Source organism: Lagenorhynchus albirostris, chromosome 16 (genome assembly GCF_949774975.1).
Source record: "Lagenorhynchus albirostris chromosome 16, mLagAlb1.1, whole genome shotgun sequence".
Lineage (NCBI taxonomy): Eukaryota > Metazoa > Chordata > Mammalia > Artiodactyla > Delphinidae > Lagenorhynchus > Lagenorhynchus albirostris.
Genome location: NC_083110.1, coordinates 79,005,801 through 79,027,070, shown reverse-complemented (window position 1 = coordinate 79,027,070; position 21,270 = coordinate 79,005,801). Strand labels below are relative to the sequence as shown.

General features: G+C 47.6%; 2 protein-coding genes across 5 annotated transcripts in view; one reads left to right on the top strand and one right to left on the bottom strand.

Annotated features, from left to right (window-relative positions):
• Positions 1–4,153, top strand: part of INSYN2A (inhibitory synaptic factor 2A) — a 36,665-nt gene extending 32,512 nt beyond the window's left edge. The window contains exon 3 of the mRNA XM_060127088.1: positions 3,973–4,153. Coding sequence (XP_059983071.1) covers positions 3,973–4,153 — 181 coding nt within the window. The remainder of the gene's footprint in view (positions 1–3,972) is intronic.
• Positions 1–21,270, bottom strand: part of DOCK1 (dedicator of cytokinesis 1) — a 529,068-nt gene that overhangs the window by 313,496 nt on the left and 194,302 nt on the right. For all 4 annotated transcript variants that reach the window (XM_060127083.1, XM_060127084.1, XM_060127085.1 and 1 more), the window contains 2 exons: positions 15,588–15,715; positions 13,481–13,576 (listed from right to left, as the gene is read on the bottom strand). In XM_060127083.1, coding sequence (XP_059983066.1) covers positions 13,481–13,576; positions 15,588–15,715 — 224 coding nt within the window. The remainder of the gene's footprint in view (positions 1–13,480; positions 13,577–15,587; positions 15,716–21,270) is intronic.

Here is a 21,270-nt window from a genome sequence, read left to right as displayed (position 1 = left end):
CCTCGTGTGCGGCCGGATGCTGAGACCCTGGGCATTGCAGGAAGCTGTGCCAAGCCCCAGCCGAGCCCTAACAGATGAGGACAAGGTCTAGAGGCCAGACTTGGAACACACACGCTCCTGTCTGCCTGCTCAATGAGGGCTAAGTCTCTGAGCTGGAACTGCTCTGGGAAGGCAGGTCCAAACCGCAGAGGGCAGGTGCACTGCCCTCAACTGAGCTTAGAAGCAGCATCATGCAGAAAACCACAGCAGGGCCTGCAGCGCACAGGAAAAGTGGGAAGGGAATCACAAGACTCCCGGAAGAGCACAACTGGCAGCACCCTGCTGACCCCGCCCATCTTGCAGACTCTTCCAGAGAAGGGGAAGCCAGGAGTAGAAGCGGGGGAGGCAGGCTCCAAACAGATCCTGGTGTGTGTTTTACGACAAACGTTTCAGCATCTTCTTCGATTAAGTTCTGAGAGAAGGGAGCCGGGCCACAGATTCCACCGAGAGTGGGTCCCACAGCGCTGCCTGCGGGAGAAGCCCTGTTTACCGGCAGTAAGGAGGGGGCTCGATGGGAGGGAAGAGCAAGGGGGCACAGCCAACATCACCAACCAAGACACAGCAGCCCAGGGCAATGGGGACGAAAGCCGAGACGGGACTTGTCTTTTACGGCTCATGCGTTAATTCTGTAAGTATTACGTAGGCAACTGCCGTGACTCAGGCCGTGCTGTAGGTGCTGGGAACAGAGACGGGACAAGAGTCACCCCGTCACAGCAGCTGCATTCGGGGGACGGAGGAAAGATGACACAGAGACAAATGCAATCATCTGTAGTGAGTGCCAAGAAGGGAGAAAGGAGCCGAGTGGGGGAGCTTGCAGAAGGTGCTAGAGAGTAAGGAGGTCATGCGGGCCTGGGGACAGAGGGGCAAGGAGTGGCCAGGACACGTGCTCCAGACAGGGGAGAAAGCGACAGCCCTGAAGACGGTGACGGTGCCCACATGCACCGTCTGCCGGGCAGCTGCAGCCAACCCCGCCAACACGCCCCCCGTGTCCCTCCGATCAGTGTGGAAGCCCAAATCCAGGGCCATCGCTTCTCCACGAGGCAGCACCCACCCCCCAGCCCCCGCTCCCAGGCCCTATCTGGACAGCTCGCTGTGTTAAACAGGGAGGGGCTCTGGGCACAGAGTCCAAGTGCCCTAGACTGTCCACCGCTGGCTTCTGTCCAAGTCCTCTGTGCGGACCAGGGCAGTAGGTGCTGCTTTATTCTGGCCATTTGGCTGCTAAGACTGAAGGGACCTTTGCTCTGTGTCAGCTAGAGTCGGCCAGACTATTAACCTTCGGACACTGCCCTCTCCAGCCGGCTGTCTGCTTCACATGGACCCCGGTGACTTGGTGTGCTCCGCCCTAAAGGAGAAAAGTCCCCCAGTGGAAAACACTGGACAGAGCCACGTTATTCCTACCTGATAGCAGGGCACAGCATCCCCTGGTACCCGGACATCACCTGACAAGCAGGTGCACTGCAACTTGGGGTTACAGACCGGGAGGGAGGTGCAGGGCTCAAGGTCACCTCACTGCAGGCATCTCCCAGCAGGTGCTCACGGCCACTCACACTCCCTCCACGAAGAAACCAGCTCCTGGCGGCAGCTTCTCAGTCGTGGGGGAGTGCAGATAGGAATCAACAGACAGATGAAGTCGAGTCATTTTGTTAAACAAGAACTCAGATTAGAGTATGCTGTGATTACAGTGGTGGTTCTGCGGTGTGATAAATTGGTTAATAACAGGATTGCCAATGTAGGAGCTTAATGGGAATTCAATAATTACAGGTACCCAGAATTGTACTGTTAGCCCAGGAAATGCTAGCACCCACCCTCTGACCTAATAACACAAAACCTATCTGGGCCTATTGAGATGGTTATGATCTGGAGAACATGCTTTCAATACTAACCAAGCACCTTGACAAAACTACTCTTTTGTACCTAAAATACCATATTGGATGCTATACTATCTTACAGACTCAATGGCAAGGTTCTTATTTTCCTTGTTAAATGTCCAAGTTGAAGAATTCTTGAATAGGTATTTCTTAATCATCGTTAGCTCTTGTCCCCATTATACAATTAGTGATCAACAAATGATAAGGAGAAAATAATATCTGAATTGCATCTTATAGTTTAAGAAACTCTTTCTTTCAGGACAGGGGGAGTGGGGAGGATCCTTACCATTTTTCAGTAAGATACCAGGACAGTAATTATTATACCCCTTCAAATAAAGGAAACCGAACCTTAAAGAGGTTAAGGGATTTATCTGAGCCCCCACTCACCCCCTCCCCACTCCGCAGCATCAGATGAAAAAGCCAGGAGGGAAATCCCTGTTCTTCCCACTGAAACAATAACTGAGGCTCGTGTTTCACAAAGGCAGCATGTCCTGAGATGTGCACTTTTCGCAACTGTCCCCATGAGGAAGCATGACTACATTATCCCGTTCTAGATTAGCAAGTCATGAGTTCACGGGGTTTTATTCTATTTCGTATAAACTGCAGCATAACTCAGAGGACCTTTGAAATGAGGGGGGGGGATATAATTTTTGTTTTGGGAACAGGCGGAGGACTAGCCATAAACTTCTCTGAAAATATTTTTAATTTTTTCACTAATACAGTCTTTGATGATACGAAAAATGGAACAGTGGATTTAAAGCATGACACGGTCCATTAAATGGGTCTTGAACTTGTTTTTAAAACTCCAGATAATACAGTTTTGCTGTTTTTGTCTTTTCAAAATGTCAAAATGTAGCTAGGATTAATGGTTCTCTAAATCAATAGGATATCATGTTTGTAAATGGTTTACGGTTCCACCGGACGTAAAATGTTGAGCTCATGTATTATCATCACTGCTGAGCCTTTAGCGAAATCTACTGACATTTCGACTGGCACCCAGCGCAGAAATGGAAGCAGCACAGAGTGGACATCTCCGGAGGCCTGGCGTGATGCAGCGCCCAGGTTCAAATCCTAGGGGTACAGGCAAGGGAACCAAAAGGGAGGCGAGGCCCACTGCCCCTGGGCTGATCACAGAAGAGTGACACTGGAGCAGGGGGGTCCTACCCAAAGTTAGGGGGTCAACAATGGTCCCTTCCAAAGCCATGAACGGACGGGAGGACTCTAGGCCAAATGCAGCATTGTCAGGAGAAATTTCGTAAGACACAAGAAAACCAGCTTTAACCCTGTCGTTCTAACACAAACCCTATCACTACTGGCAAACGTCCTTCCCCATGGCTGCATGTTTGCATATTATGGCTTCAGCCACGTAACTACAGTTTTGTTATTTTCACCGAACACTATCTATCTTTTTGCCTGGAAAACTATCTTTGAGAACAACTGAGTGATATTCAGTGGTGTTGACTTGATAAAACACACTCTCTTCCCCAATGCTGGATATTTGGGCTCTCACCAGTTTTTTAGGCAGATGAGATTTTGCAAAGGAGACCAGAAGCCAAGGTCACTTCACTTTACAACTGTTTCAGGTGAGATAAATGGTTTTCTCTGACCTTGTGAAAAGTTGCACAGAGCTTCCAAATACCTGGTGTATATGCACTAAGACGACCCCTGAACACACGTATCTTCGGTTACCTCTCTGTCCCATGAAGCACGTGTGTGCAGTCTATGGACAAGCAAAAGGGTTACTCACATGTCACATTTCTCATTTCAACAAACACAGTCTATGCTTTCACACCAACTGTGTACATTAATAAAACTTCAAAAGTTGGCAATGGATGCAAATAAGTTATTTTTCAAAGAAAATGAAACTTTTTGAGATAGTTCACAGTGACCGAGCACTAAAACATATTATAGCCAATTGCTTAATACTGAACTGTCAAACGGCATTATAAACACCATCCGAATGATCATGACCCTGCTGGGATGGCACCAAATTCTGCTGTCTCTAAGGGAGCTCTTTACATAGGAAAGACCAAGCACTAAATTCTTCCCTCTCTTTTCTTTCTAGTGTGGAGCTAGATTTTAAGCAGCAAGAAGACAAACTCCAGCCAGTTCTGAGGAAACTCCATCCTTTCGAGGAAACTCAGGTCGCACACTCGCCTTACTCTCAGGAGACTTACTCAACTCCCAAGCAAAAACCCAAAACTGAATCTAAAAAGCACGGACGATGGAAACTCTGGTTCCTTTAAAACTCATGGTGTTTGGAGTTAAAGGCCGTCTTTAAAACCCACTGGAGTTCAAAGTAAATCCTTTCCCAAAACGAATAGGACAGAGTGAACGGTGGCTGACTCGTACACCACCCGTTCTCACCCTGCTTACCAAAAAGGCCTTTGTAACAGATCAACTCACAGAAGCGAAGTAGTACATGTCACACCTTGCCAGCTGTTCTTTGCAGTTCGTGGATGTGGGATGTAAAACCGGAAACGAAACTTAACATAGTCAAAGATGATAAGTAAACTTTCTATGCCCGCACCCCAGATCAGCAAGGATTACATTATCAACCTGCAGAACGGCAGGCTGTCACTCTGTAACACAGCTAAAACTCATAATTATTTTCAAGCCTTTATTTTTTTTTTAATACTGAGAAGAAAAAGTAGCCCTTACATTTGCAAAGGACTTCATTTTTATGTTTAATTTTGCAAATAAGCGGGGGGCGAGTGCCATTTTCAGCACATCCAATTCCGGAGAAAGCACAATTTTTTTCAAGTGGTCGGAGACCATGAATAATCTCTAAAATGTGACTATATGTATATTTGCCTCACGTGCTGTAGCGCTAAGCCAAGTGACATCTCAGCGTCATGCTGACACCTCAAATTCAGCGTTTGTTTCAACTCCAGACCGGTGACGTGCTTACTGCTCACCCTGCAAATGCCCGGCAGCCAGGAGTCCCCCAAAGTCAGGACATGCCTTTAATCACTGCAAGTTGACAGGGTCAGAGCTATCGGACACTAAGCTTTCGCAGATCTCATTTTTAATCTTTTGGTACCCAAAGGCCAAATGATAAATCCTGGCAAGAATTTGAAAACACACGTAGAGGGATACACAGCAGATAATACAGTCACCAATAAATCACAGGCGTTCTCTGCCACCGGAAAGTGTTTCTGTGGATCAATCTCTGAGACACTGTTCATCACGAAAGCGCAGCCAGACATTTTATATGATTCGTTACGCTTTGTAACAACTGTAGAAGATCTGACCATCTCAAAGAGAAACCGCGTGCTTAGTTTAGCTGCTACCAACAAACCAACTAACGTCACCTACATTTAACCTATTAGTGAGTTGTACTAAATGACATACCTAGGGGAAAGCTGTGAATCAAATGTTTTTAGGTCTTTTTTAAATAAATCGTGACACTTCGAGTTCTCTTTTGATTACACATTGCAATATAAATCTTAGTTCCTTTATTTTTTCACTCATTCCTTTGCACCTTTGCAAGTATCTTTTTATAGAAATCAAAAGCCCCTAGTCTATTAAGGACTCTTGTCTATGAAGTTTTGGCTTTTCACAGTAGGAAGTAGGGATCTTCTTTCGACTTTTTTTGGTTCAACTTTAATTTTGAGTCGTTTGTGAATGTACAATGAAACCGAGTCTTCTGGTCTCTGTCCAACCGTTTCTAATCTCGTGCTCACACGCACACCTCACTGACCAGATGCCAATAAGGTGGTCGGCCTTAGTGAAAGGATCTACCTGCATTTCTCAGATTGGAGCTATTTCTTGCCACGCATTTTCCTCCTGACTCAATAGCAAATCTATTTTCATTCTAAGTGTTTTGATTCTAGAAAGACCTTAGTGGACTTGAAAAAAAAGTGACAGGAGTATCTCATGTAAGCATTCTTTGGGGATTACTCAAGCTATATACCACAGATGTGTGCTTTAATTAAAAGAAAAACACGCATCTTTTGTGGACATGATACATGAGGATACAAATCCTTGAATATCAGTTAACAGAATTGAGAAATATTTTTGCGCAAGAGGAAGGCTAAGTTGATCCTGTACCATGAAGGAAGTGCAATTGTTTCATGTAGAGAAAAAATTTAAAAAAATGTGTTTCATGTATTTTCTACTCTTTTTAACTAAAGTTATAAAAAATGTTTGCAACAAGCTATCTCTCCTTGTGTTTTCAAAATCCCGACTATCTCAGTGAATTGAAATAAGGGTGTTAGCAGCTCTCTGCTTAGTACCATAATTCCATCTAAACAAGAGGACATCTAGTAAACAAAGTAACATCACTGTTTGAAAGCAGTCTAGACAAAGAAAAAAGTTAATATTTTCAGGATCAAAAAGGAAACTGAAGATAAATTCCTATTTAAAAATGAAACTGTCTTCAGAATAGAAAAAAAAATATTTTCAAACTCATTTCATAGTTTAACTGCAATATGTCCTAACAGATGATGACTCTTCTCTTAGAAAGATTTAAGTAAAATCTTTGATACAAAACCAAGGTAAAAAGTACCGTGTTCCCTCATATGTAGATGTACACATGGCATTACGTATAGAGATTAAATTATTATACTTGTCACTAAGTTCTTTATTAATTTTTAAATAAAAAAAAATCAAAGGTCATGTTTTGTGTGGCTATTAATCTTATCAATCGTGGTTTCAATAATTTGGTAAAAAATAAGTAATCTGAGGAAATAATAATAAAGGAAAGATGTTCAGGCTGAAGAGAACTCCATTGGGTCTTTGGGAGAGGAGAAGGGCCGTGGGCACTGCCTACTGGCCTGGTCTGGCTGGGGAGGGGGCAGGGCTGAAATCCAGCTCAAACTCAGTTGACCAGACCACACACCCTGGCACGGGCTTCAGCTGCCAGGAGAACAGGATGGCTTTTAAGGGCAAAGGGCACCGTACACAGCAGGATCTGGCTGAGGTCTAATTTTTGTTTTTATTTTTTTTATTTTTTTTTTTTTTGCGGCACGCGGGCCTCTCACTGTTGTGGCCTCTCCCGTTGCGGAGCACAGGCTCTAGACGCGCAGGCTCAGCGGCCACGGCTCACGGGCCCAGCCGCTCCGCGGCATGTGGGATCTTCCCGGACCGGGGCACGAACCCGCATCCCCTGCACCAGCAGGCGGACTCTCAACCACTGCGCCACCAGGGAAGCCCAGGTCTAATTTTTAAAGAACCTCCGGGGGACAACTGAACTCATCAGTGTTTCCAGGGCAAACCCTGCCATGCCCCCCTGGAAACAGATTCTCTCTAGATCATCCATCAGGCAGGTCCACAGCCCCAGGGGGTCGGCCACCTCCTTCCTTTCTTCTTCCCTCCCCGGGGTGGGGGACCAGTGCCCCAGTGGGACTGAGCACTGGGGTGCTCAGTCTGGGTCTCCCACAGAGACCAGCGCAAATCAACTTCCTCTCCCAAGGGAGAGGGCCCCCTGGAAACTCAGGAGAGGAGAGGTCACCACCCCCTTTCCTGGGCTCTGCAATAGCAGAGTCCACTTGCAAGGTGCGGGAGCAAGGATTCGGCTGAGATGGAAGGCTCCCACTGCCTCACAAGTTCCTCTGGGGAAAGAAGTGGGTGAGTGCAGCTCAAGTATAGGATAGAGAGGAAGACCCAATGCCCGGAGCGCTGGGGGAAAAAACTCCAAGGCACATTCTACAATTATCTGTGAGCCGAATACTGGTGCGGCCTCAGGGGTCCTCTCTTATCGATAACTAGATCCAACAAAGGGCATTCTGCCACACAGGTGCCCACCAGTCATTCTGAAAGTGTGCGACTAGCCTCCAAGGAGAGGTCCCAGGCCTCTGCATCTGGTCCTTCCCTCTCAGACTCTCCCCCAAAGCAGAGTAAAACTGGGGAGAAAATCAAGGTGTGGGGAAACCTTGCTATCTTGGAAAGGGCATATGAAGTTGGCAGAAGTTTCCCACATCCTATGAGGTTGCCAAGGTGTCCGCTGCCATGGAGACCTGAGGTGTGGCAGAAATGGCATCATCATTCACGGACCCACACCAGGCCGACTCCAACCTCAAACAGCAACAACGAGCACGCCTTGCAAAGCCATTCTCCTTAGCGTGCCGTCATAGGCAAGGCAGATACACAGTCCTCAATTCCAACTCAGAAGACACACCATTAAATTCAAGCGCTTGCCTTGTGCTTCTTATAGAAGAGAGCAAGGACAAAACACAAGAAACGGGCCGTGAACTCCTCCATTCCACCCTGTCTGTGAGGGCACAACACGTTTACAAAGCCCACCACAGCTGGAATGATTCTTTGGGAGCATTTTTATCAGCGAATAAAATTTGGCGTGACTAGTAAGGGAGACAAGAGGTGTCTTCGTTTAGGTCACCTTTAGGTGACACTGGTGCAGTGTCACCTAAAGGTAACAGCAGCTGACTCGACACTGATACGTCTCCTTTCATCTAGAAAAGCTCCACCACTGGCACATCTGGCATGGGACACGCATGCGACCAACTTACAGGAAGAGAAGACCTATATGATTCAGAAATAATGTTCTGTTTTGTGAACTAGGGATAACTCATCGTGCTACAATGCGCAGCATACGTTTTGGCAGATGAGAAGGTCATATGCAAGCAGCATAATGCCTTTTAAGGAGCTCAATAATTAATTTAAGATACGGCTTGGGATGAACATGCAAGAACTGCACAGCGCATTTCACCCAGGTAATGATATGGTTTTCATTTCCTCTGCAGTAAATCCACAGTCAGTGACCAACCTTGAAAAAATACTACGGCCACAGACACACGTGAAAGGCAGGAGAAACTGCTATACCGATACCATATGGAAATGAATTTATAAAGTCATCACAACTCACACGTGTACCTGTGATAGGATGATTTTCTGGAAGTCAGATGTTTTCTAAGCAGGTTTATTAACAAACATACAAGTTAGAGACACTTTTTGCAACACTCATAGAGAAAAACCAGATACTGTCCACTTGAAACTTTTATAATGCATTGCTTTCCTTTGCAAGGCAAGATTAAGAAGAGCATTTTGTTAAAAGCACATTCATACATAAAGTCCATTAGAATAAATATCGCAAAACAAGTGTTCGTGCATGGGGAAATAACATCTTTGTGTAAATATCTGGTGATGAGTCTTGGTAAAAGGGAGTCTTTTACAGTATCTTTCAAATGAAGAAGTATGTCAAGTCATTATAAATCACGCAGGCTCAAAGAAGTCAGTGGACTTTTCACTAGCAGCATCTCTTCCCCACCAATAGTGCCACTGTCACGATGAAACACACCGCACCCGTCTACGTCCCCTACAGCTGGGGTTCGGAGTAGAAACAAAAGAACTTCCATCACTTGAGTCTAGGGAATCAGGAGGTCTGGTGGTCACAAGAACAAGTGGAGAATGCAGGAAGAATGTTTCCCTTTCCTAAGCCTACTTCTGTGGATTTTCCAAGGGAACCTTTCTTTTGAAGAAGGCCACATTTTCATTTTCGTGAATTAGTAATTTTCAGTCTTCTGGTGTGTATCCAGGCCATAGAAAAACCTTTAAAAGTCCTTCTCACTCAATTACATTTTTAAAGGACCCATTAACAGAATATAAATCTTATTATTTGAAAGAGGCAGCAGAGACTAATATCACAAGAGAAGGAAGGGTCACGCGTACTACTCATCCTGTCTGCTCTCAACCCAGCTTTGTTACAGCACTTACTCCAGCAAAGACACAGGCATGTGTGTGTTGGTGGGGGCGGGGGGGCCAAGGGAGGGGGAAACCATGTCACCTGCCCACCAGACAAGAGCACCTAAGCCACCATGGCCCCCTGCTCAGAACCATACACAATGACCAAGAAGGTGCCCAACGCTGATGGCCTAGAAATCTTTTCAAAGAGGAAGAGAAAAATAAAATCTGAAATCAGACCATGTAAAGCTCAGCACCCCACTCAATTATTCTATAGCATTAGACGATCCTGGGATAAAGATAAAATGGCATCTTAATTCTGTGGCAGGGTTACTGCAAGCCTTCTGTGTTAGGGTCTGCTGTAGGCAACCACGCAATCTACAGTCCTACACTTGCCAAATGGAGTTTTATTTGTTAAAAAAACTATAATACTTAGGATCATGGCATATTTTTATCCTCTGCCTGAGATGCATTCCAATAGCCCATTTCAAATATAAAGTTGAAAGGTATAAAATGAACTAAAACAAATGATATATAACCAACTGCATGGTGTTTATAAGGTACCATGGATACAGTTAAAAGATGACGCTTATACAGTACATCACAGCTTAGCCAATGGCGTGTGAAGCTCCCCACTTCTCAATTCCATATATAAACACATGGGGAAACTGTGAGGCCACAACTCATCCCCAACGAATAACTTGTTTTGACGGAAAGAGACGTCACGCTTCTACTACTGTTGACAATATCATGAAATAAATCATTAAGTGAAGCACAGCTATTCAAAACCTTTTTAATCACTTAAATTGTTAAAGTCCATTTTCAGCGATTCTTTAGAATTTGTGAGCTGATTCACAGTTATACCATTTCCATTCCACTGATGCAAAAAAGAGGAGCAAACACATAAGGGCTGGGATCTCTGTGGTGTAACGGGATGTTACAGCTGAGCCCAAACAGGCCTATAACGATTTTCTGCTCTCTTTCCACTCTAAAAGGGCCACTGATTACGTTTTTTGGCCACCTTGTCAGGGATATTTTCTTCCCCAGATCTTCCTCTCGTCTAAATTCACCGAGCTGCAACAGTGACGTTAAGAAGCTAATGCATAAGTCTGCATGGGAGCCCATGTGGACAGCAAGGCTGAGCTCAGCAGGGCAACGTTTCAGTCTCACTGCTCTGTGGACGCCACAGAGGGGACTCGTGGTTCCTTGACGACTGAAAGAGTCTCTGAACATCTCCAATGTGAAATGGAGAATGTCCTTCCTGAAAACATCTTAATGCTGTCATCATTCATTAAATAATTATAGTCATATTCAGTTGTTTTCTTTGTTTGTTTTTTTTCGAGATTCCTTCCCTGACGGCCTAGTTCATTTTAGGAAGGAACTTCTGGCCTCCTTGTATACACATTAGAGATGCCGGCATTGGGAGGAGTTAGCTTAGGACCGAAATCCTGTTCCTGCTTCTGGAGACTTCTGCTGGAGAAGGACAGGGCGGTGGGGGGATGCGCCTGGATGTAGGCAGCTTGCTCTAGTGCCCCGTGGCCCCTGACGGTGCCCTGGACCCCATCACCTATGCGGTAGGAGCAGGGCCACAGCTAGGTAAGACTGAGCCTGGGTCCTCACTTCATGCCGCCTTGGTAAAGGTGCAAGGGCTCTTCCCAGGCACCCCTAAGGGTTCCTTAGGACACATGGCTTCCTCCAAGCCCTTCAGGAAAGGGGCAACCGATCCGTGGTCTGGCCCGTCTTCCTCCAGGACATCCTGACATTTGGTCCACGAAAACGACTGAAGGTGGCAAAGGGCAAAAGGTGCTTATTGCCCTGGGCGGCTGCCGCACTAACTGCGATGCCAAACCAGGAGGAATTCCGAGCCCTCCTCTGGGCCTCCTGGACCAGCACTGAGATCAGCACCGTGAGTCTCAGTCTCACAGAAGACACCAAGGAAAGCCAGCTCTGGCGCCAGCCCGGGCTCCCCACAAGCGCCGCCACGCTAGCTGTGTGTCTGGGACCGTTTCCCATCTCTCTGCAAGGCATTTCTGCAGCGGCCTATGCACGATGAAGCGGAGGGTTAAGTGAGGACCCTCCGTTCATTACACAGTGCCCAGCACGTCCACAAGTGCTCGGTGAGAGCAGCTATTACTTGCGCTGCTATTATCACTATGTCTGAGATGTGAGAAATTTCCCAAAGGCCTCCAGGACCACGTGGTCTGAGAGAAGTCACCACGCTCCATTCTAGAAACTATGACTGAGCTGCAAGCATGTCTTACAATCTGGCCCCAGGCTAAGGTCCCATCCAAACCGTTACGGGCTTCCTCCCCGCCCTCCTCTCCCCAGTTCAACTGCTGGCCAGGGTGGGCTTATAACCCAAGTGAACACACCGCTAACCAGAGACAGAAACATCTCACCAGTTCACTGGCCTCCACGTCGGCCATGTTCTCCATCTGCCCATCGTGAGTGCCCAACACGTTCACTGTGACTCCGTGACAGCCAGAACGTCACCTCAGCCCCGCTGCTCCAGCCTGTTCCAACAGGGGTCTTAGCAGAATGACACCAAACTTGGTTCAACTTGAAGGCACATTCATTCTTTCTACTTAAAGCCCTCTTGAGTTCCACAACGAGAGTGTTCCAGGGGCACCCAGGGCACAACCCCAAGAAGATAGGAACACCGGACCCCGGGGGTGCCCCTGGAGTCACCCCAATTCTTCCTCCACAGGGCTCAGTCTCCACCCACGTACACAAAAGCATTTCCAGATTACAGAAAAGAATCGTTATGATGAAGAGCAGGATTACAGAATAATGGAAAATCCACTGCAAGCAACGCCAATTTACAAGGAAATATTTTATTCCCTAATTTATACATGTTATAATCCAAACCTAAAAGAGATATACCTTAAAAAGGAAACTCTGCACATAACACGTGCTAAAACCCTGAGACATAAACTAGACGATTTTACCGGATGGAAACATACAAAGGCAGCAATTATTCTCCTGTGATTCACCCAAAACCACAGACCGCAGCCTTTACGGTGATGCAGCCACAGAAACCGACACAAGCCCAGTGCTCCAGTCTTGCTTTGCTGCCTGACGGAGACAGACGGGTCACTGTACTTGATCCGTTCCCAGGCTACGCAGACAGAACTAAAATCACCCAAGGAAGACCAATGTGCCTAGTCTGACTGCCAGCGAAGACTCCAACTGGATGTTCTGTTCTGTGATTAGGAAAGCTATTTTTTTGAAATGCGAACCACCAAACTCAGTTACACGGTAACATGTACTAGAAATGAAAGAAATTAAATGGGACCTACGAATGCATCTTTTGCCCACGAAACCATATTTAAGAATAATGATGGTGAGGAGGAGAGTGGCAAACTCTGGAAAAAATCACCATAATATGAAAATGCTCCGGTCTTGCTTTAGCAATGAGCTTGCTAAATTATTGTTAAAACTCTGAGAAAAAGAACAGATACCATTCCTTGTCTCGACAATCTGAACAGGACAGACATCTACAATACTTTAGAGGAGACATAAAACAGCGAAGTCGGAGGGCCTCAATTCCTTTTTAAGGCCCTTCATAAAATTTTATTAATGGCATCTTAAATGTAAATACGTAGAAAGAATCTGCCAGAAGAATGAGGACTTAGAAGAACGTATACATCCTTTGCTAGAAGTAAGCAATGAGAAAACTAGAACCAAATGTTGGTTTGTTACTCTTCAACTTTGACACTTACTTATGGAATCGTGGCAATGAGTACCTTTAACCTACTAGACTGTAAATAAATGCATCCCCACTGCTTGCTGTATCGTTGTACAACATGGTTAGTTTCAAAAGGCAGGTGGGAAAGAACCACATGGATTTTCGGGCTTGAGAGTGAATGACTTTCCCGGGAAAGATGCTGTCAGGCACAATGAAACCCACAAGCGTGTCACCGAGCACTTACGATGAGTTCGGAATCCCGTCCCATGGAAATGACGGTTCGGTTCACTGTCCGGAGAAGCTTCTCCATGATAATCTGGACATGCCTCTGAGTTGGTCCCTGCAGGAGGACACACCAGTGTAAATATACCACCACCTAAGACAGTCATTAACATGCCCGTCCCGCGGCTGTCACTGAATTCATTTATTCTGTAAAGAGTAAATCAATTACAACCCTTAACGAGATGAAAAATGGCCCCTGTCAGAGGCAAAAGCCTTCACAAAGAAAACTCAAGGCATTTTATTAATTATAGTCCATTAATGATAATGTGTTATATAATCATAGTAATTTAATTGAAGCAAACCTTAAAAATAAAAGCAACTCTGTTTAAACAATATAATGTTTATGATCCCTGATTAGCTCACCAATGAGTTTTCTAAAGACACTTGGCCACTTGTAAATAAAAGGCTGACAGATAACAACCACAGATGGCGCTGCATGTCAGGTCCCAATAATGTGGGAACAATCACATGGAATCGAATGTTTAAATATCGTTTTAGCACACTACTTAAAATTCAGAGTGCCAGAGAACCTTCTATCAGTAAGAATTTGCTCCTTTATTTTGTGTGTGATGGGACTGCCGATTCTTCTTCATGAACTTTGAACGTGTTTAAATGGGCTTTCTAGATGCTTCCGCACAGGCCAGGCAGGCACTACCTCCTCTGTGAGGCTTGGCCACACAACCTCTTTACTCCTGACCTTTCATAAGAAAGATAAGAAAAGGATAAGGCCTGGCATGGGACCCCTGGAGGCTGGCCTTTGGGTTAAGGCTTCCAACACCTTTCAAAGGCAAAGCCCGGGAAGAGCGGATGCAGCCACCATCCCAATGAATTACTTTACCTTATCTCCTTCTTCAAGGGCAACACCCAGGCTCTGAGAGAATGAGCAGGTGCAGCAAGGAAGTGGGCAGGACAGGTGCGTGCATGCGTGTGCATGCGCGTGCACACGCACGTGTGTGTGTGTGTGGACTGGGGAGGTGGCAGGAGGTCACGTGGGGAAGAGCTAAGAGCAAGTCCTGCCGACTTAAAATCCTGGCCCATCTGGCCACTGCTAGAGGCAGACACACTGCTAGAGGCAGAGACAGACATGGCCCTGTACACCTGTCCAGACACACCTGGAGAACCAATGTCTTTACATGTGTGTGCACACGTGTGCCCAAATGAATGTGCTGGGTACAATGGGGTCGCGGAAGCATAGGGTCAGATGTTTCCATATGTGCTTGCACCAGCTTTTGATTAAGACAGAAGGTCAGTGGAGTAAGCATACAATTGAGAAATGCAAAAGGAAATACCATTTAAAAAAAAAACTGCCAAGAAAGCACAGGAAAAAACTGCCTGTGGGGGGAGGAACCCAGGAAAAGGGGCAGAGAACTGCTCTTCTCAAAACTCTCAGACGCACTTAAAACAACCAACAACTACTATGTGCATGTATAAAATAATAATATTATCTATTTATTAAATATAAAATAATAATTGAAAGAAAGTAGGCAATTAGCCTCCTGTTGTTTATTTCTAATTTTTAATATCAAAGCCTTTGACCTTAAATATCAAATCTAAGTCTTGGGACTCACTTAGCTGAGAAGTCATAGGAAACAAACATAAAACAGTATCTTCAGTGCTGAAAAGCACACGTGGTAATATAATCATCATGCTTTACACATAAATAAAAAATAATTTGAGGATGCAACTCTAGAGAGAGAAAAAGAAAGGATAACCCTTAAAATTCAGGCCATACTTTTTTTTTTTTTTTTTTTTTTTTTTTGCTGTACGCGGGCCTCTCACTGCCGTGGCCTCCCCCGTTGTGGAGCACAGGCTCTGGACGCGCAGGCTCAGCGGCCATGGCTCACGGGCCCAGCTGCTCCACGGCACGTGGGATCCTCCCATACCGGGGCACGAACCCGTGTCCCCTGCATCGGCAGGCAGACTCCCAACCACTGCGCCACCAGGGAAGCCCCCGGCCATACTTTTTTAACTGAATCAAATATGACTTGGTCCTGGGAGGCTGGGGCCCCTGGGGATCGCAGGCCCACACTTGCTGCAGGGTCCACAGAGGTAGCCCCGCCATTACTCACCACGTCCTTCCTGTACAGAACCTCCAGGATGTTGCTGAGCAGCTGGCAGCAGGCCTCCAGATCTTCCTGTCTCTCCAGATGGTACTTGAGCTGATCTGTCATCATGGGAAGCAGGATCTCTCTGCAGTCTGCAGGGGACACCGGGTTGCCAGTCAGCAGGAGACCCACCAAGATGCAACTCTGCTTGCTAGAAGCTTGTTCTCCTAGCTTGTGACACTGCATGTTACATTTACATTGCAATGTGAAACTGACATCTGGAGGGGGTCAGACTACTTGACTGGGAGGAAATCACTTGTTTTCTTATAAAATAATTCACTCACGTGTGCACGCATATGTGTGTGTGTCACCATGTAAATATACAACGATAGTTCACAAACAAACATATAAACACATATTCACATATATCCAACAGTATGTACACAGACACAAATGCAAACAAGCATGCTGGGGTTTTAACTAATTTTCTGTGCTGAACTGTAAATTTACTGATTTGCAACTTTAGAAGAAATACTTGTTACAACAAAAATGATTTGAATTGCAGCTCTTCTTATTATTTCCTAGGAAGACCAGAGCATGGTTCCTTCCTGCTCCCATATACCTCCCGAAGTTTCCTGAGCTTGGCCGGTTCATAGCTTACTAAATTCCCCACTTAATGTTTACCCACTCAGGGACAACTTTCTGCTGGGCTCACATCTGCAGAGGGACAGTCTGCAGGGGGCTGAGAGCTCAGGCTCTGGAGTGAGGTTGCCTGGGTTTAAATTCCGTTGGCTTCCTTGCAAGGTTATCTCAGGCAGAGCTAGTTACCTCTCTGAGCCTCGGTTTCTGCATTGCTAACATGGGCACAGTGGCACTAGCTACTCACAGGTTTGAGGTACAATGTACTCCTGCAAGGTGAGGCAAGAAGGCCTGGGCCTGGCACAGGTGAGATGCTCAGGACAGGGTACTTGCTCTTATGATGTGATACAGATACTGGTGAAGAGCCCCAGCCCCTCTTTGGTCTCCCAGACCCCTGGGCTAATGAGGGAGGGGGCGGCGGGGAGCAGGTATTGACCTTGGAGGTGAAAGTTAGGGAGGTAATACATTCACCTGCTGGGAAGAGGAATCAGAATTTCCCACAAGGTGGGGGGGCCATCCAGGAAAAGGAACCCTATTCACCAAGTCAAGTAGAGAGGAGCATATGACATTCACAGAGCCACATGCACAGTTCAGGAGGGTGGGGAGAGGAGAAGCAGAATAAAAGACCAGACGGGCAGCTGGATTTCATCCTGAACGTGATGGATGAGACAGAAAGAGGTGGAGAACTGGAAGATGCTGACAGGGAAGGGACATGATCAGATCAAAAGGCCAGAGACAGCAGCCGTGACGGCGCCAGGTAGGGCAGTGGAGATGGGAGGCTCATTACTGGACAGGTTAGCTAATGCAATGGTCCAGGCAAGACACAGTAAAGGCCTGACCTCCTGCTTCAGTGGCAAGTTTGAAAGAAGAGGCCTTGAACAAAAGCAAACTGGAGGCAGGCTGAACACAGTGGCAGGTGATGAAGTGGAGAGCAGGGTGGGGGCTAAAGGAGAGTCAAACACAGCACCCAGCGTCTGCGTGACAAGTTCATCCAAGGCACCGTGCGATGCCATCCAAGGAGAGGAAACTGGGGACAGAAGGGTGCTTAAGGGCAGAGAAAAGGACCAGGTTCTGGACACGTTGAATCTGAGTTGCTGCTGGGCCTCCAAGCAGCCTCATCTAGTAGGCACGTGGAGAGAGGGTTCTAGACCTTAGAGATTTCCAGCCTTACAGACTGAAGAAGCAACAGCCCTAGACCATAATAAATGCCAAGTATGTGAATAAGACCATCGAAGAGGAATGTGTAGAATGAGAAGGGAAAACTGTGAACAGCAGTCAGGATGTTGGTATTAGAACAGAAGACGGAGCGAGGAAAGATGTGGGCTGACGCAGAGATGAATGACATCACCCAAACCAAGAGAGGGCAGGTGGCCAGCGTGGCCAAATATGGTGGCAAGAACGGGCAGAAAAGCACAGCCCTGGGATGTGACAATAAAAAGCACACCGAGGAGAATTCCCTGGCGGTCCAGTGGTTAAGAGTCCACGCTGCCAATGCAGGGGCACAGGTTCGATCTCTGGTCAGGGAACTAACTATTCCACGTGCTGCGCAGTGCAGCCCAAGGATCGAAAAAAAATAAAATTAAAGAAGAAATAAATAAAAGCAGATGGAGTCCTTCTCAAGGCAGCTTCCTGGAGTGGGATGAGAAGACGAAAATAGGAGCACAGACACGGCTCCGGAAAGCACGGCTGTGAAATAAAGGCACACTGGGGTCTAAGGATCAAAGATCACTTGGGTTTTCATTTGTTTTTTAGATAGGACAACAGAAAGAATGTTCAGAAAAATCAAAGAAAAATAATGAACCAAACACAAATAAGATTCGAGATGAAATGCAATTACTAATTGTCTCTTCCTGTTGGGAAATCCTGTTTAACTCCAGCACCATCCATCCCCCAACGTGAACTGTCTGCTGACAACGCCAGTTCTGGATGGCGAAACCAGCCCAGCCACTGTAGGTCCCTTTAAAATGCAGTGCACGAGAGAGAAGACAGCAGAGCTCGGGAACTTTAAATATCCTGTGCTTGTTTTTAGAATTTTACACTTTAGGACTTCCAAAGTTAATGATACCTAAAAGCAAGTTTTGCATTAATGTTTCCTGAGTTTTCTGAATATAAGGAAAAAATAAGCATGCAACATTGGAATGGTTCCTGAAGGTATGCAGAGACTTGCTTAGAAGGCTTTCCCAAGAAGTACACGATAAAGAAGGCATGGGGCTGGAGGCGCGAGGCAGCTCAGGGGAGGTGCAGAAACCGCACACGCCCTTCCGCTCCTCTGCCCTCCAGGGGACCGCATGTAGGAAGCTCACGCTAAAGCTTTTTCAAGCTCCATTTTGATTTAATCCCTAGAAAAGGAACTGATAGCAACTCCATTTTTCCAGATTGAGTTTTGTCCAATGACTATATGAGTATATGCATTTACTTGTTGATGTCACCATTACAGTAACCAATACATAGGCAGGGGTAACGCAGACATGCTGAAGTGCTGCATATCTTCCGGACAGGGGCCAGCCGGGCTTGGATGACTATGTTGTCAGGGGTCGCCGAAGGTGAGGGAGTGAGAGCACAGCACAAGGAGGTGGCGCTCTCCCATGGGGACCAGGCAGTCTCTCCACATTGGTGCTCCTGGATGTCACGGGCCATCACACGATTCCCTTATCTTCCCACCCAACCCTTCCTGTGACGCCAAGGGTGAATACAGGACCCCGTGGAGAGCATCTCTCTGAATGCCACAGCCCCTTGAACTTGTGATGGAAGTGCTCCCAAGCCGAGACGGGCTGCCAGCGTGGAGGGGATGGGGGAGCCCAGGCATCAGAGAGCCGCCCAGGGACAAAGCCAGTCCAAGGGACATGCCACAGGAAAATGACCACGTGCAGTGAACCCAGCCTGAAAACGCAGTTGCCCAAAATGCTAACCCACTGCATACACGAACTCCACAAGCATCCCAAATCCAATGTCTTTCCTACACAATCCTGACGTTCGCAAGTTACATCCGCCCCAGTAGCTCTGTTGACCTTCCACACCACAGCACAACATCCACAGCAGGGGCTACACTCCCAGCTCCCAGCACCCAAGGGGCAGGAGAGGTCCCCTGGCAAAGCTGGCTGCGTGCAGCCCCGCCTGTGTTTAGCCTCAAGGTCCCAGGCAGGACATCTCCAGGATGAGTCCTCTTTCCCTCCCACCTGAAACACATCACCCAGTGTGACCTCAACGGGGGGTGAGCCCTCGGCCACCCCTGTCCACGCGGTCATGCCTATCACTGCCACCACCGTTCTGGGGATAAGTCTAGTTTCCAAGGCGTGTCAGTGGGAGAAGTAAGAGCCACGAAGAGCTGAGCAGGTAAAAACAGACCCCGACCACATGACCAAGGAAAACATGACAACGGAGGCTTAGCAAAGCCATGTCTGAAGCAAGCCTGGGAGGGACCCAACAGCGGTAGAAGGCCAAGTGGGTTTGCTAGGCCAGCGCGGGAGCAGGCGTGTGTCCACAAACAGCCCTAGAGGATCAGGGAACACAGCTCTGGACTCAGAGCTTGCAGAAATGGCTCTGTAGGCCCTGGCAACCCATATGCCCTGGCCAAAGTCCATTCCATATGGCCTCATTTATCCGTCACGCTGGACAGGCAGGTGTGGACTTCACCGTTCTCAGAAGTAACCGAGTGTGTTGGTGTCATCTGTCAGAATTACTCCAGGGAGAGGGAAGTGATGGCCGCCCTGTCCATCTTCCCCAGGGAGAGATGCTATCAGCCATCCTTGGCTACCTGGTGGGAACGCCCACCCTCCAGCCCAGGGGTCTGCGATCGCTCTGTGCATTTGTTATCCAGCCTCTTCTGAGGCTTTGGACACCAAACTTTTGGACACTTCACTACCATTTTGTCACGTTTAGAGACATTTCATTCTCCTAGCCTGAGAACATAAAAAACCCATTTGTTACAATCCTTCAGATGAACCCACAGTATTTATACGTGGGATGTTTTCAACATCCATAGGACAACTGTAGCTCTAACGCCATAACCCACCCCATCTCTGGCTGGTCACGATAAAGGCGGGTCATGGGGATAAGCCTGCTTCATCGAGAGGATGAAACAAGACAACACGAGCAGGACTTTGTGAGGGCCCAACGTTCCTGTGTGGAGGACCACACCCCCGGCCCCAGGACAGGGCCCCATCCCCGACCACACGCCCATCACGGGACCAGATCCCCAGGCAGGAGCAGCCTCTTGCCTGGGCGTTTCTTACAGGCACAAGGACCACCCCAGGCACCTCATGCAGGCCTCCAAAGACAGGGGCTCACAGGGCAGCAGCGCCTTCAGAAATACGTCCCAGGTCCCCACAGGAAGAATGGCAACGCCCCAGAGTCCTGCAGCGGCCGCAGGGACCAAAGCTGGAAGCAGCCCAAGCTGACACACCCACCTTCTTGGTGAGCCGTGATCAGCAGGCCCCAGCTCAGCCCCCCGACGGACCTGGGACAGGCAGGCCTCCAGTGCCAGCTCTGGGACTGCTGGAAATTACGACTAGCTCGGTGACCTGTTTCTCCTTCCCGGGACACAGTCTCCGTGAGAGCAGAGGTCTTGTTCTCATCCATGGGAGTAGCCCTCACACATACACTGAGACCTGACAGTGGAAGTGTGTGTGTCCATGCGTGCACACGTGTGTGCAGTGACTTCAAGCACGTGTGCAACCGTGTGTGTGTGTGCATGCATGCATGCGCTCGTGTGGAGAAGCGCGCTCTTCCCAGCAGGACAGCTGCTGCATAGGACTTTTGTCCATAGGACTTTTTGTCCTTTTTCATGCGTCAACCTAGCACTTTGCTCCTATCCGTCGAGGAAGGACCTGCAGCCGAGGGCTGCCCCGTCGCATCCCAGGAAGACACCAGAGGGACAAAGCAGCCATATCAAGATCGCTCTTGCCTTTCTGGTGGCTCAGTTTCACTGGATGGTGTCCAAGCCGATCCGGACAGCAGTGTTCAGGCGCACGGGCACACGTGTGTGAGCGTGTGTGTGCTCGCACCCGCACGTGAGCGGTGGTCTGGGGTCACTGTGATTACAGGTGCAGGGTTATCACAGGAGAGTCTG